Consider the following 14,508-nt stretch of genomic DNA (forward strand, 5'->3'; position numbering starts at 1 on the left):
CACCCCCCACAGCCTCCATCCCTGCTTCTCCATCCCTGCTTCTCCACCCCCTTCCTCCCTTTCCCACCCTGGCCATTGTCTGGGGAGCCTAGGAGTCCATCCTCCTCTAGCGCCCAATACAGCTGCTGCCCCCGCCAGGCTGCCTGGGCTGCCGGTCTCAGCTTCTCTGAGAGATCTGGCTTCCAGATGTTAAGCACAGTTCCTTTAACAGCCAGAAGAATAAAATCAAACAAGCCGGCCCCCACTCCATGGTGAATAAGCATGTGTGTCTTGTGCAGAGGCACCTCAGTGGGCAGCCACCTACTCCCCTCGCTCCCCTCCTCCCCCACCAACTCTAGGTTGGTTGGCTTGCTGGCGGCACGGCCGGCTAGAGTCATGGAGATGCCGGCAGACCCGACCCTTCCGCGGGGGGCACGGAGCGGGTGACAGGCGCAGTGGGCGTCCAGCCAGGGCTCTGTCAGTTGGGACTATTCTGAAACCATACCTCATAATAAAAGTCATATAATTTGTGGCAGTGCTGAAAGCCTGCTTCCAAGTAGTGGTTTTTTGATGGAGTCTTGGAACCTTATCTGAGGGCAATAACTGTTCCCTGAGAACTTGTTAGAGGGGAGGCAGGTGGCTGTCTTGAGATGGCTGCTGGGGAGGCCGCGGCTTTCCGGAGGGGTCCTTTATACTGAGGCGGAGGGGCACAGGGCTGCTTTCGACCCTTCCTTGTGGAGCCGGTTTCGTGTGTCCGCCCCATCTTCCCCTCTTTGTTTCCCTCCATCTCCTTCATGGTCCTTCCTCAGAGGGAACCAGTGTACCCACCTCAAGAACAGAGGCTCATGGCTTTTTTGTCAGCAGCCAGACTGTAGGCTCCTGGCCCTGCAGTGAACCCAGGAGCCACCGTGGTACATCGGTAGTCAGGGAGGGTGAGGACCAGTATGGAGGGCTCAGCCAGCACAGGGCCTGGCCCTCAAGGATCAGTACATGATTTTTGTTTTTACCCAAAAGAATGCACAGGAGGGTCTTTTTAAGTAGCAAGACTGCCTGGGAAATTACCACATGACTTGTTTTATCTGTCCCTGTCCTGAGTCTTGTTCCCACCATGGTTGTTGGTACAGCACTGTGGGCATCTCCCTGACACACACGTAAGTGATGCTCAAAGCAGAGGGCAAAGGTAAGCACGTGCGGAGATGGAGGTTCGGATAGGGGAGAAGCCCTTAAAAGTCTCATTTGATTGCTGGGAGAGGGTAGCTAACCCCTCACAAGTATTTTCAAGTGATCCTCCAGGCCCATGGAGGTATTTTGTTATTTCCGTCCCATGGAGGAAGATCCCAAAGGTCAGAGTGGTTGAGGAACTTGCTCAGAGTCACACAGCCAGGTCATTGCTGGAGCCAGGATTTGAGCCCAGATCTACCTGGCTCCAAAGTCCAGTCCTGTTTCCACCCCACCTCAGCAGGGGCATTAAGGTAGATTGAAACTTGCTCTTATTTTCCAGGATGCTCACTGCATGAGTGGGGCTGGAGGGTGAGTGTCAGAAAAGGCGACAGATTTGAAACCCACTCTTTGGGGAAGAGCCTGGGCACACTAGCCCGAATGCCCACCTCTGCACGGTATAGCTTCCAGCTGGTGCCCTCTCTCTCCCCTGAGCTCAGAGAGCTCTGGGATTCAGAAGCCTTGGAGGACACACTGCTGCTGGCGGAGCCCGCTGCAGCCGCCCGGGGCTCTGTGGTTTCCAGCGCAGACGCGGACGTGGTGCGTCCTCGCGCCCTTGCTCCAGCGGCGCGCTCCGCCCCGGCTTCCTCCGCCCCACTGGGCGGGCGCTGCGGCCCTGGCACCTTCTGCCGGAGCCCTGATCCGAGCCAGTTGTCTAGCGATTTAATTTGGTGAATTTACCACCGCGTCCCAGAGTTTATATTGGCACTTAACAGCAGTAATATGTGTCTCTCTCGCCAAGAACTGACTATTTTCCCGAGCAAGATGGAACACCACGCACAAAAAATAGGTTTGTGAACTAATCTGCTGCCCTGACAAGTGTCATTCACAGAATCACTGCTATGGAGCGCAGTCGGAATGAAATGAGGTTGGGGTTGTCTGGCCTGGATCACAGGTGCTTTTTCCCCCTCGGTTAACAAGAGTCTGGGATGAGACGCCCTTTTCTCTGCAGCCACAGACATTTTCAAATCATACTATCAGTATTCATGGCAGATTTCACTCTTAGAAAAATAGTTGGGGATGGTTGGAGGTCTCTCTCTCTCCCTCCACCTCACTCCCCTCTCTGCGTCTCTTTCTCTCACTCTCTCTTTTCCCTTCCGTCCTCCCTCTCTTCCTTCCTGGGTGTTATTTTTTTGCCCCCCAAATCCCCACCCCAATCTCACAGACTCAGGAGGTGCCCCCATCAGTAAAAAATAAAATAAAATAAAAATCTCCCATCTCCTGAATAAGCTGTTTGGAATTCTAAAGTAAAACCGATTTGCTTTTGCATAAGGGCTTGATACAGGTAAATCACTAATACCTCTGGGAAAGAAGCAGAATCAGTCATTTATACTTTAGTATGAACTGGTTTCTGATCCTTCCATGAGCCTGGGAGTGAGAAGCTTCATCTTTGCCTCTGATCTCTCCCTGCCTTGGCTGAGGGTTGCCCGTGGGTCTAAAAGATGCAGCTTTCCATGAAAGAGAGATCAGGCTTCTTAAAACAGCTTTAGTTTCCCCCTTCACGTGAAAGAGGAGCCTAGAGAGTCTCTTTCCTGTGGCGTGTTCTTGGTTCTTTTTTTACCAGATGATCTCTACTTAGCTCGTCCGGAATTGGGAAACATAGAGTCACACTTGGGTGGGTATCAGAATCACTAGAGAGCTGGTTCATGTGCAGCTTCCTGGGCCACATTAGAAAGCAGACAGAGCCCAGGGATCTGCATTTTAAACGAGCCCCGCCCCACCGGGAGACTGCCAAAGGACCGCAGGGAGAAACAGTTCCCTTCCACCCTCCAACTTGGTTTATGGTCTGGTGGCCTCCGTAAACAGTCCCGAGGTCACGGTGGCCATATGAAAAAATTACTTGTAACTAGATTCTTAATGAAATGCTTACTGGTTCACGGTTGTTGTCTGACTTTTAGAAAGTTGATGCTCACATTTCAAGGTCAGATGTTAGCTAGAACATCCGGGGGCTGAAAGGAAAGAAAAGCACCTTTCCAGTTGAGAAATTGGCTACCCTCTGGCAAATGCTGCCAATGTAGCTTAATGTTAATTTAAGGAATTCAGTCTTGCGCAGTTCCTTCATACGAGATTGGAAATCTGATAGTGTCATTTCTGTTATCTGATTCCCCACACACCTGAGGTTGCTCCCCTCCCTGTCCCCAAATCCCCCACCCCCAGCTCCCAAAGGTGGCTGGAGAGGCGCAGGTGCAAGCTGGCTCACCAAGTCACTCTCCCCCTCCTGATTAAGTGGTGTGTGGGGATCAAGGAGACCCACGTCGATTCTCACCGATCTATGCCTTGCCTGCGTGCGCGAGCCACTTGTAATTCCCCACAGCCCCAGCCAGCTCTGCAAGGCAGAAAGAAATATGACCAGGCAAGTTGAGAAAATAAATTAAACTAAGTGTCAACTTTTCTTGTTTCTCTCCTCATTATTAAGAGATGGAATGGGGCTCGTTTATCAAGCAGGGGGAGAAATTAATTGACACGGCTTTAATATCATGATGTCTGGCGTGTCTGGTCACATCCCTTCATTTTTTGGAAAGGCATTTTATTAGAGTTTACAGCAACCAGCTGCCAAACTACTGGTGTAAACGAGGAAGCAGGTGCGTGAAGGGTGCCACAGTGGAAGGGCTGCAGTGCCACCTGAAGGGGACATGGCAGGAAGGAAGGGCCAGGCCAGAAAGAGGCAGCTTGTTGGCTCAGGGTCAGGGAGGAAGTAGGGTATTGGGGTGGAGAGAGGGATGCTACGAAGGGGGATGTCTGCAGACCCCTCGAGTTCATCACAGGCTTGTTTGCTGGGCTTGGGTGAGGGTGGTAGCAGGACTCTGCCTTTGGTGGCCTCCTGGCTCGCACGTCTTTCTTCTGACCAGCCCCCGGGCTGAGTCCTGCGTCCATCACAGGTCAGCGTGTCTGCCCCTGTTCTTTGGTCTTAATAAGGCCAAGGAAGTGAGTGCTTCTGTTATCCCTCCAGGGCAGCTGACTCATTAGAGAGCCGTGAGCTGCAAGAAGTCTCTAGCATCGGGCTTGATAACCCAGTCCCGTTTCAGGCAGGTCTGTGGTTGGGGTCTGGAAATGTCCAAAGAAGTCACTCTTCCTACGCCCGTCCTAGGTCAGACTGGTTTAGGAGATGCTCAAGTTGTTTGTCTTTATAAAGGTCATCTTCGTCGTGTGCCTTTGAAAAACCCCGGTATCTCCTCAGCTGCGTTATGTGGAAGGGCTCGGACACATCGAGCAGCAAGGGAAGCAAGCATTCGTTCAGCTGGACGAGCACGTCTTCTCCACACTCCATCCTTGCCCTCCTTCTGCTGGGTCGTTAGGATGAGAGGCTGTTGCTCATTTTTAGAGACTCTTGCAGGAAAACGTGACGGGGCAGGATTCTAGAGCCAGGCTGTGGGACAAGATTAGAATCCAGGAGACATGGGGATTAGAATAACCCACCTTCATGTGAAAAAAGTGGGCTGTGTGGCAAAGAACATGGACTCCTACCTGGGCCTCTGTTCTTCATCCCTAAAGTGGGTCCAGTTATTCCTACTAAACAGGTGAGATGTGAATTAAAAGAATGGCTGCTTGATAAGTGTGAATAAGCTTTTTGTTTTTGAAATGATGATCAGGTTGTGGACTGATAATAAATACCCGCCTTTGGGGTACCAGATGTTAGAAATAGCTTAAGGAATCCCATCTCTGGCTTCTGAAGTCCACATTACCATTTGGGCATTAAAGCAGACACAACCCAGACTAATTCCTAATTAGGGGCAACCCCACCTCTTCCGTAATACCTAATGTCTGAAAATGCTCTGGAAACTAACTCTAAAGGCAGCTAAGACTGGATTCCACTCATGTCCAGGTAATGTGCATGGAGCATCCCAAAGTGTCACACCATCATTGGAAACAAGTCCTTTCTTTTGGAAAGACAGCTTGTTTTTTTTCTTCTTGGAACTGATCAGTCTTCTCAGTTATATTTTTTAGGGCAAATTCAGGGCACGTGAAGCCACCCCATCCCACCATGTATCTATGCATACTGCTCATCTCGCCTCTCCTTGTCAGACGGGCCAGCAGGATGGGGCCCAGACTTTCTCCATCCAGGGCTCCAGGCAAAGGAAACTGATTAGCCAGACCTGCTGTAGCCCATAGAGGTGGCTCAGAAATGTTCTGAGTTAGGCATGAGGCAGCCCGAGGTGAAATGTCACTGACAGACACACAGCTGAGTGGGGGTGAACTCTGTGACAAAGCATGCACACCCCCATTTCTCATGGCCCAGGCTCTTACTCTCTCTGAGACATAGGGCCACCAAATCCATCTTTGAACACCTACTGACCTAGGGAAGCCTCTGCTGTCCTGCTCTGGCTTCGTGGTCACATGTCATCGGGGACGAATCATTTAACTGAGCTGAGCAGTTGAGCAAAATGACAATGGCGGAGTCTGCCCCACCTCTCATAGGGTTGCCTTGGGGACCGAGTAGGGTGATTGATGTATGAGAAACATTTTGAAACCAGAAAGTGCTCCCCACACCCAAACCCAAGGCTCTTATATTTATTCTGGAAGCAGCCCACGGATACTGCCACATCCCTCAACACTGAATTACTAGCAGGAGAGGGAGGTTGCATGAGTTATAAATATATTTGCACCCACATACCTTAAATTCCTCATAGGACACTTAGAATAAAGTTGACAATCTGAGTTTTCTTTCCTCCATCATTTTTTCCCCATTAACCAAGTGTGTTAACTCATGGCTTAACATCGATTTTCACTGAAGATGCATTGGGCACTACCCAATCACCTATTACTGTTCATCGACCTATATGAAAAGAGAAGAAAATTATTTTTGAGGCTAGGAGGAGGCCGGCCATTTCCATCTCTCCCTCCCTGGCCTAAAAAAGAATTCTTTGTAAGTTGACTGTTGGATGTTCCTCAGTGACTGCGTTTGGAGCAGGTCGTTTTAATTTCGAGGTATCTTGTTTTCAGATTTCTCTTCTTCTCTGTCTGCATTTTTTTTTTATAGCTTTGTCAGATGAATATTCAGTTTTGTTCATTTGAATAAAAGAGGGAAAAAGGGTTTGACTTAAATGCTTATCTCTTAAATAGAGCTTACTGTTAGTTTCCAATAATAGCGTCATTCAGGAGAATGCTGTAGAATTTCATTTTTAAAGGCTCTCTGTCAGCTGCTATCATATTTATGTCCATTTTTAAATCCCTTTTTGTTTGGGGTTAACCTTCCTGCCACCTTCTTTGTCCAAGTTTTGCTGACTCCTGGAGCCCCTCAGAAGCACAGAGTGCGCTTTAAGGTGGGGACTTTACAAGAGGCCAGGCAAGTGTCATTTTGCCAATGACAGGTGAGAGAGTTTCTTTGGTGAACCTAGCCTTTTGGCCCTTCGATGCTGCCCATCCCCCAGTTGTCAGTCTCTAGGACTCCCTCCTCTCTGAATGGTGGCTTGAGTGGCTTTGAATATACCCAGAAAGTTTTCTGGCTCCAGGTGGCACCTCCTAAGGACCAAGGGAGATGAGAAATGGAACACAGGGTGTGAATGTTCACGGGGACCCCCAAAGGGCCCGGATGAAGTGCAAACCTTTTAGGCGCACCATGAGCAGATCCAGGCCCTTGCCTTGGTGAGGACCAGAGCAGGACCCCTGCCCCACCCCATGCACCCCCTGCCCGGTTCTGCTGGCTTCTCGTAGAGGCCCAGAGAGGTGAAGGGACTCCCCAGGGGCACACAGCTCATTATTTGGTCCTTGTGTCTTTTGAGTGAGAATAGTTACTCATTTCTTTTACCTGGCTGCTGCATGGGACATAGTAGGTCTGCTGGTTAGAACTCACACGTTGGGCACCATACCTGGCTGCTACACCTCAGTCTGATGGTCTTTCACGAGGCCCCATTTCTGATTCTTTCCAGGGCTTTCATTTGGAAATGTGGGAGGGAAATAATCAGTCCTTCCTGCCCTTTCTCAGGAAGACTCAGCCTCCCTGAGCCTCAGGAAGAATCTCTACACATAGCAGATTGTTCAAAAGACCGCAGTGCCTTGAAAACATTATGCTAAGTGAAATAAACCAGACACAAGAGGACCCATATTGTATGATTCCACTTACATGAGTTACCTAGAACGGATGGACAAATTCGTAGAAACAGAGGTAGAATAGAGGTTACTAGGAACCGAGGGAGGAAGGAATGGGGAGTTACAGCTTCAAGGGTATAGCATTTTAGTGTGGAATAGTGAAAAAGTTCTGGAAATGCATGGTGGTGTTGGTTGCACAATATCGTACTTCACTGTACGCTTAAAAATGGTTAAAATTGTAAATTTTCTTACATATATTTCACCCAATTAAAAAAATTAATTTCAAAAAAGAAAAAGACTTTGATGCCAAAAGAAGATTTTTCTCACCCACCACCTTACCCCTCCCAAATCTCTGACCCTGTTGTTTTATCCTTAACACCTCAGTTAAATTTATTTAGGGAGTCGTTCGCCACCAAGTTTCTAATTTGTTGTAAACAATAATGCACCTGTGAGGTGAAAACGATTGTATATAAGGAATAACATTTATTGATAATTGTTTCACTGCTTCTTTGCTTTCTCCAAATAGAATAAATAAATATTTTAGACATAATCAAGTTTGCTTTCTCTATTTGGGCCAGACAGAAATGTTAAAACAATATAGATCTTTAAAATACTGCAAATGATTCTCGACGTCGCTGAATTGTTATGCATCTAATGTTGATGGGCCTGAAATCCAGGCTCTTCTTTGATCCAGGGAAATCGTTTTTTGTGATACTCAAATTTTGAGTCCTGTGGGGTTAGGGAAGGGATCAGCAGGGAGAATATCAGAGTCAGAATTAGGAGCGACGCAGTGAGTCCTGCCTCCTTCGCAGTGTACCATCTGCATTTTAATCCGTGTCTCCGAACTCCATCGCACCTCTTCCTGTCTCTGAGTGGTGGCACAAAGTGGGAAATTGGGGCAACGTGAGTCCTGAATGGTATTGGACCTGGAGTTCAGACAGTGATTTATTTGCATAGTGGACCAAGAAGGCGGCGGTTGCAGCAGAAAAGCAGTTTCCATGGCAGTGAATACAACCGATGGTCCTCGTGGTGACTTGACTTACCCAGGGGTCAAGTTCATGTGCTCGCCAGCAAGCTTGCTTTAAACCAGGGTGTCCTCTGGCTCAGGGCACAGTACCTTTGACTGGCGCTGACATCATGTTCTTTCCCAGTGGCACCGATGGGTTTGGTTTATTCATCCACATTCTCCTGTCTTCTCCCCAAAGCATGTGATTGGCCTGGCTGGAGATCATGTGTGACCGCCTATGTGGGGGTGGCCAAGCCTGTAACCTTGCTGAATTGATTTCCAGTGGCCGTCAAAACAAATTAGAACAAACTCGGTGGCTTAAAACAACAAAAATTTATTCTCTCGCAGTTCTGGAGGCCAGAAGTCTGAAACCAAGGTGATAGCAGGGCCACAATCTTTCCTTGCCTCTCCCAGCTTCTGGTGGCTTCAGGAATTCCTTGGCTTGTGGATGCATCACTGTAGATTCTGCCTCTGTCTTCACATGGACTTCTCCCTCTCCTTCCTCTTATAAGAACACCTGCTATTGGATTTAGGGCCCACCTTAATTCTTGAGATCCTTAATTATGTTTGCAAAAACCCCTTTACAAATAACATCACATTCATAGGTTCCAGGAGTTAGGACATGGATGTATTGGGGGTGGGGGAGACACTATTCAACCGTTATGCTCACCCTAACTAGTAGTGAGGTTGCCCCTAAGAACCAACCTGTCTTGGCTTGTTTTGGAGACCTTTGGAGACAAATGTGACCCATTGTGACCACAGGCTGAAAGCGAGCGTCGTTGAGGGAGGAGGGGTGAGGTCTGTACAGGGAAGATGTTCTCCTTGAGTGGAAACCTCTGACTCATGCCTTGTAGGGAGCGAATGGCTTAAGAAGAGTGATGTTGTCATGCTGATCTCTGCATCCTCTAGGATGCCTAGCACAGGTGAGAGCCGGTAAATTCAGAAGGAAGAGCCAAATCAGTCTTGAGTTGGGGAAGCAGTGATGCAGACGGATTAGCAAGATGCTCAGAACCCCGGAGGAACAGAAATGGCTCATCTAGTCATTCATTCAGCCGGTAGACACTCAGCACTCTGCATATCAGGGGCTCTGCATCCTGGGGGCCCAGAGCGAATGAGGCCCCGGCCCTGCCCTCCTTCTGAAGCTGATTCTAGCAGATCCCTGCATCCTCTGCCATGCCGCCCAGCCGCCCCCGAGAACCTTTTGAAGGGTGCTGCATCTCACTTCGTTCTTGAGGGGCCCCTAAAATCTGAGCTGTAGGAGGGTGGGTAGGAAGGAGGAGATTAACCAAAATGATGTGGGTCCCCTTCTGAGCTGCAGGAGTCCTCAGCTGCCTGGCTGAGAGGTTTAACTGATGGTTTTCATGGGGTGGAGGGGGGCACCAACACACCAAAGCCCAAAGAGAAGTCATTTGGAGATGACCTCTGGTGCGGCTCTCGTCCAGCTCTGCACATAATAAATGGGACCAAGGGCCAAAGAGGAGGAGACACCTCAGCAGAGGGAACCTGAAGGACACGTCGCAGCCCTCTGTGGGGACCTGGGTTAGAGGGGGGCCTCACTTCAAACAAAGTCTCATGGTGTCTGAGGACCCAGCTTCTCCAGGATGACGCTGGGAGATATTTGCCAACTTTGAGCCCTGGTGGCAAATGCTTGTGTCCCTCCCATGGTGTGCGTGGCTTTCAGTCTTACGTATCTGTAGTGGGCTGGACTGTGTGGACTGGGAACGTCGGCCCGTTATTTGGTGTGTGGTAATAACTTATATATCGTGATAAACACCATGATTGCCGTTCGAGTGGTGTTCCTAGCCCTCTGTCTTACGGAAAGTTGTCTGAGAGCAGAGAGTGGACTTTTTCATCCGTTTCCTGAGGAATCTTCTAGACCCTACAGGAGCTACGATGTAGGAGCTCACTGTTTTCTGCTGTTCCTTAGAAAATGGTGGTGGAAGGGACTTGAGAAATTCTCTCTCCACCTTGGGTTTCTGGGACCCAAAGGAGACCCATAAGCTTGAAAAGGAAGCATCTATATCTTTACTCGTTGACAGGAAACACTAATTATTGTAATACAAACGATAACAGCCCTGATTTTCATCTTCCTCATTGGTGTGCCCAGGTGTGTGTTCGGCAGGTTCATGCCTTTGGGGAGGACAGTGCCTTGGGCAGTTCGAGCTGCTATGAAAAAGTACTGTAGACGGGGAGGCTTATTAACAACAAAAAATTACTTCCCATAGTTCTGGAGGCTGGAAGTCCAAGGTCAGGGCGTCGGCATGGTGAGGTTTTTGGTGAAGGCCGTCTTCCTGTGACAAGCAGCCATCTTCTCATCGTAGCCTGAAGTGGCAGAGAGCAGAAAAGGCCAGCTCTCTGTGTCTTTTATCAGGGCACTAATCCATTCGCGAGGCCTCCACCCCCATGACCTAAATGCCGCCCAGAAGCGCCCCCTCTTGGGGGTTAGGATCTCAGTGGATGAATTGGCGGGGCCGGGGGGATACAAACGTTCATTCCACGGTAGAATCTTGTGAATCGTGATTTGGGTTGGGACCCGAGGTGTGGGACCCAGTGTCCACACTCACCGGCATAATTTGCAGGTACAAACCTCGAGGCGTAGGATGGGGAAGGGGCTTCTTTCCAGGATGACACATAAGTTCAGAGTCAGAACTGGAACGCAGGCCTGCTGCCTCCCCATTCGGAGTGTCCACACTCTCTGCCCGTGTTCCCTCGCGGTGTTGGTACTGACTGCACCTGCGTTTCATCCGAGGCGGGGTGCCGTCCTGTGATTGGCCTGTGTGTTAAAGCGGTACTTACTGAGAGGGGTCACAGATGGGGCCGCGTGCTGGAGACCCCGTCGGGGGCAGGAAGAGAAGAAAGCAAGGGACTGGAGGTTAGCAAGAGGAACTCAGGATACTGAGCAGTGGTCGCCTGCCAAAATTCTTCAGTGTGGCTTGTCTAGCAAAGGCGGTCTCCAGCCGCGTAAATACAGTGGATAGCTGACAGGCTGACAGCAGGCATCAAACAGTCTTAAACTGCCCCAAATCTGTAGCGCTTTTGAAGCAGCAGTAGAAAAAGGATGCCTGCACAGAACAGAGGCCCGAAACTTTTAATAGTTTCTTCCAGGCCTCAGGATGTCCTGATGAGGTATTAGAGGAAGTAATTCAGGAAGAAAAGGACAAATAACCGCCTCCGTCTGGAGGCCGACCCGGGAGCTGGCCACTGCCGTGCAGAAAGGGCGAGCGTGGCCCTGTAGCGATCCCGCGGTTCCGGGCAGCCCACCTGCCTGCTGCCAGGCAGAGCGCCGTGGGGCTCCCACCTCGTACACAACAGACAAGTGAATTTCTTGTTTGCTTCCGGGCAAATGTATACCACACAGCACCCGCCGCCCGTGGGTGAAATCGTTAACTTTTCCTCACTGTTGGAAGGGTGCATGTAAAACTTGGAAATTATTTCTTACCCCTGGGAGTCCTGCCTGGGATCTGTGCCCCCTGCCCTCAGACGAGGAACCTGTGGCCGCTGTAGCCCAGCAAAGAACGTGTGGGCCAGCCAGGCTGTACTCACCTCCCTCTCTGTTTTTGTTTTTGTCTTCCCTTTTTTCTTTAGGTTTTGGCTTTGTCACTTTCGAGAATGAAGACGTTGTGGAGAAAGTCTGTGAGATTCATTTCCATGAAATCAATAATAAAATGGTAAGTTTGTAGGGCTTGTGCTGAAACGCCGGGCCTCCCTGCCCCCGTCTACACACCTTTGTCTCGCAGGCTGCTGCAGGCATCATGCTGGAAGGTGGGCAGGGTGGACGTGGGACCAGACTCTAGGGGTTCAGCCCTGTGAACCACTGGAGAAAAGGCCCATAGTAAATCTTCTGAGCTTCGCAGGCCGTACAACCGGCTTTCGCAGTGAATCCACTCTGCTGTTATAGCACAAAAGCGTCCACAGACAAAACGTACAGGAATGGGCAGGACACTGAAATTGAAATCTCATGTAATTTTCACGTGTCACATGTATTTGTTTTTTACCATTTAAAAATGTAAAAACTATTCTTAACTCTTGTGCAGTACAAAAGCCAGCAGGGTGCCAGCAGGATGTAGTTTGCCAGCCCATGGCTTAGGATATGCTTTTGCTCTTGGCTTGGCAGTGGTGGTTGGGGAGCAGGGAGGGACTGTCCTAGATATGAAGTTTACTGCCCCAATTATTTCACTCTTTGGGCCTTGCTGGGTAATTAACAGTCTCCTCGTCTTATCAACTAGATAGTTTTACCCTCATGATCAGCTGCTTCGGTCTCTCTGTCTCTTTAAATCTCCTTTCCTGGTGAGGCATCCTCAACAGGGAGGGAGGTTGGATCATCGGAAGTTTGGGGACCTGGATAGGCCTCCCAGAGAAATTGCCACCAGAGGGCGCCATACCATGTGCAGAATGCACACGGCCTTACTCGCTGTCTCAAACTCCTTCAATTGAGTAGGTGGGTGAGAAACCCCTTCTTCATTGGTTCCAGAAAAATGGGAGCTCAGCAGGTGTTTCTGGAACCATCAACAGGTCCTTCAGAGCCAAAACATTTTGGGTGGCCAGCAGAGCCTCCGTCCCCAAGAGAAGAGGGAGGGCAACTTTGTGTTTCTATCACTGCTGTAACTTTGATATTTTCTTCCTTTAATTAGAACATTTCTTGCCCCTGAAACTTACATTCAGATACTCAGTGCATATCGGTCTGATATGTGTTCACTGACTTTAAATTCAATAATAGAGCTTTTAGTGTAGATAAGATCAAAGCAATCTGCTTAGCATGTGACGCTACAGGCCTGATTCAATATTTGACTTGCTAATTTTTTCCCAGGGCACTAAAATAATATTGTCGGTATTGTTCCTAGCCATCATATGCATCTGAAATGAAAATACTGTTTCTTTGCAAACTGCAGGTTGGAGACTTCAGCTCAGGTATTAAAATGGTACAGGGGAGATAAGTGTGTGGAAGTAACACAGGTACCCCCATAGGCTTTCTCTGCCACTCCAAAGTCAGTGCCTTCCAGTTGGTATTTCTGTTTCCGTGGGTTACTACATGCTATTTTTAAAACTAGGGAGACGGGGGCTTAAAAGAAAGCCTGCCCCCAGTGCCCAGATGCCTTGTTCGTATTAGCCAGGTGTGCTATTGACAGACTCCACTGAGGGCCGCCTGGGCAGTGGGGAGTGGCAGAGCCGAGAGCAGTGGCAGACACCGTTCCTGTCTTGCCAGGACTTGATGGTTCATCGCGAAGGCCCGGTATAGACTGTCAGGAGACAGTCTGTGTGCTGCCTCGAATGCATATGCGCAGCCCTTCATCATTGACTGGCTTTGAAATGAGCCTGGGACACAAGTGGGAAAGGGCTTTATCCTCCTCGCCGTTCAAGTGGGGAAACTGAGGCCCGGGGGCTATGCCCCGGAGCTTATTGGCTGTCAAACGAACTAGCCAAACAGTTGTTTGAGCTTAGGGTTGGGAGAAGGAATCTCCAGATGACCCAGGGGGTAATCAGAAAGTAGAGTTTCAGCCCCACAAAGGTAACTCATGGGCTGGCTCGAAGCCAGAGAGGTGTGTAGTCATTGTCCCTAGTCATTTCACATGTGTCATCTTCTTAGCCATCTAGGTGGAGGCCGACTATGGCCCGTGAGGGTAATTGCAGTTATAGTGTAAGAGTTCCTATTTCCTTTTGAATCCGGGGCTGGTACTTGTTCTTTAAGAGAATAAGGCAAAAATGGAAGTGGACAAGGGGAAGGGGTGAGGACAGAGTGGCTGGGATCACAGACGAGGTTTGGAAGTGTGACTGTAGGCGCCTAGCCCAGCCTCACCAGATCCAAGCTCTACGGGAGAATTTAGAGGTGCCAGGATCAGACATCGGTACATCACCTCCCTCAGCTCCGGTCTAACAGGGCCTGTGATGACCACCTCATGGGGTTGCTGCACCTGGGGGAGACACCACGAGCGAAGGCACCTGCGCAGAGTCTGGCTTGATAAACGTGGCTCCTGCCATCATCCATCATCCTCAAAGGACTTCTTCAGGGAGTTCTCGCCCTCTGAAGAACGTCGGGAGAGGAGTCTGAATCCCGAATGCTGTGGATTCTACGATACAGGCCCAAAGAAAAGGAAATGAATTTAAACTGTGCAGTGGACAGAATTCAAATGAGAGATCAGAAAGACTCTGAGAACGCGGAGACTGCCAAGCAGGAACACAGGCGGTTGTTAGAACGTCCGGGGGAGTGTTTTGTAAACTGGACTGTGCTGCGAAGCTATAAAGACCCGTCTACTGGAACCCCCGCAGTCTCTCTGGGAATT

General features: G+C 49.6%; 1 protein-coding gene across 1 annotated transcript in view; it reads left to right on the plus strand.

The window, feature by feature from the left end:
• MSI2 (musashi RNA binding protein 2) overlaps positions 1 to 14,508 on the plus strand; it is a 333,055-nt gene that overhangs the window by 290,182 nt on the left and 28,365 nt on the right. Inside the window, exon 7 of the mRNA XM_015599259.2 lies at positions 11,816 to 11,898. Within this exon, the coding sequence (XP_015454745.1) occupies positions 11,816 to 11,898 (83 nt within the window). The remainder of the gene's footprint in view (positions 1 to 11,815; positions 11,899 to 14,508) is intronic.

The sequence above is a fragment of the Pteropus alecto genome, unplaced genomic scaffold (genome assembly GCF_000325575.1).
Source record: "Pteropus alecto unplaced genomic scaffold, ASM32557v1 scaffold98, whole genome shotgun sequence".
Classification (NCBI taxonomy): domain Eukaryota; kingdom Metazoa; phylum Chordata; class Mammalia; order Chiroptera; family Pteropodidae; genus Pteropus; species Pteropus alecto.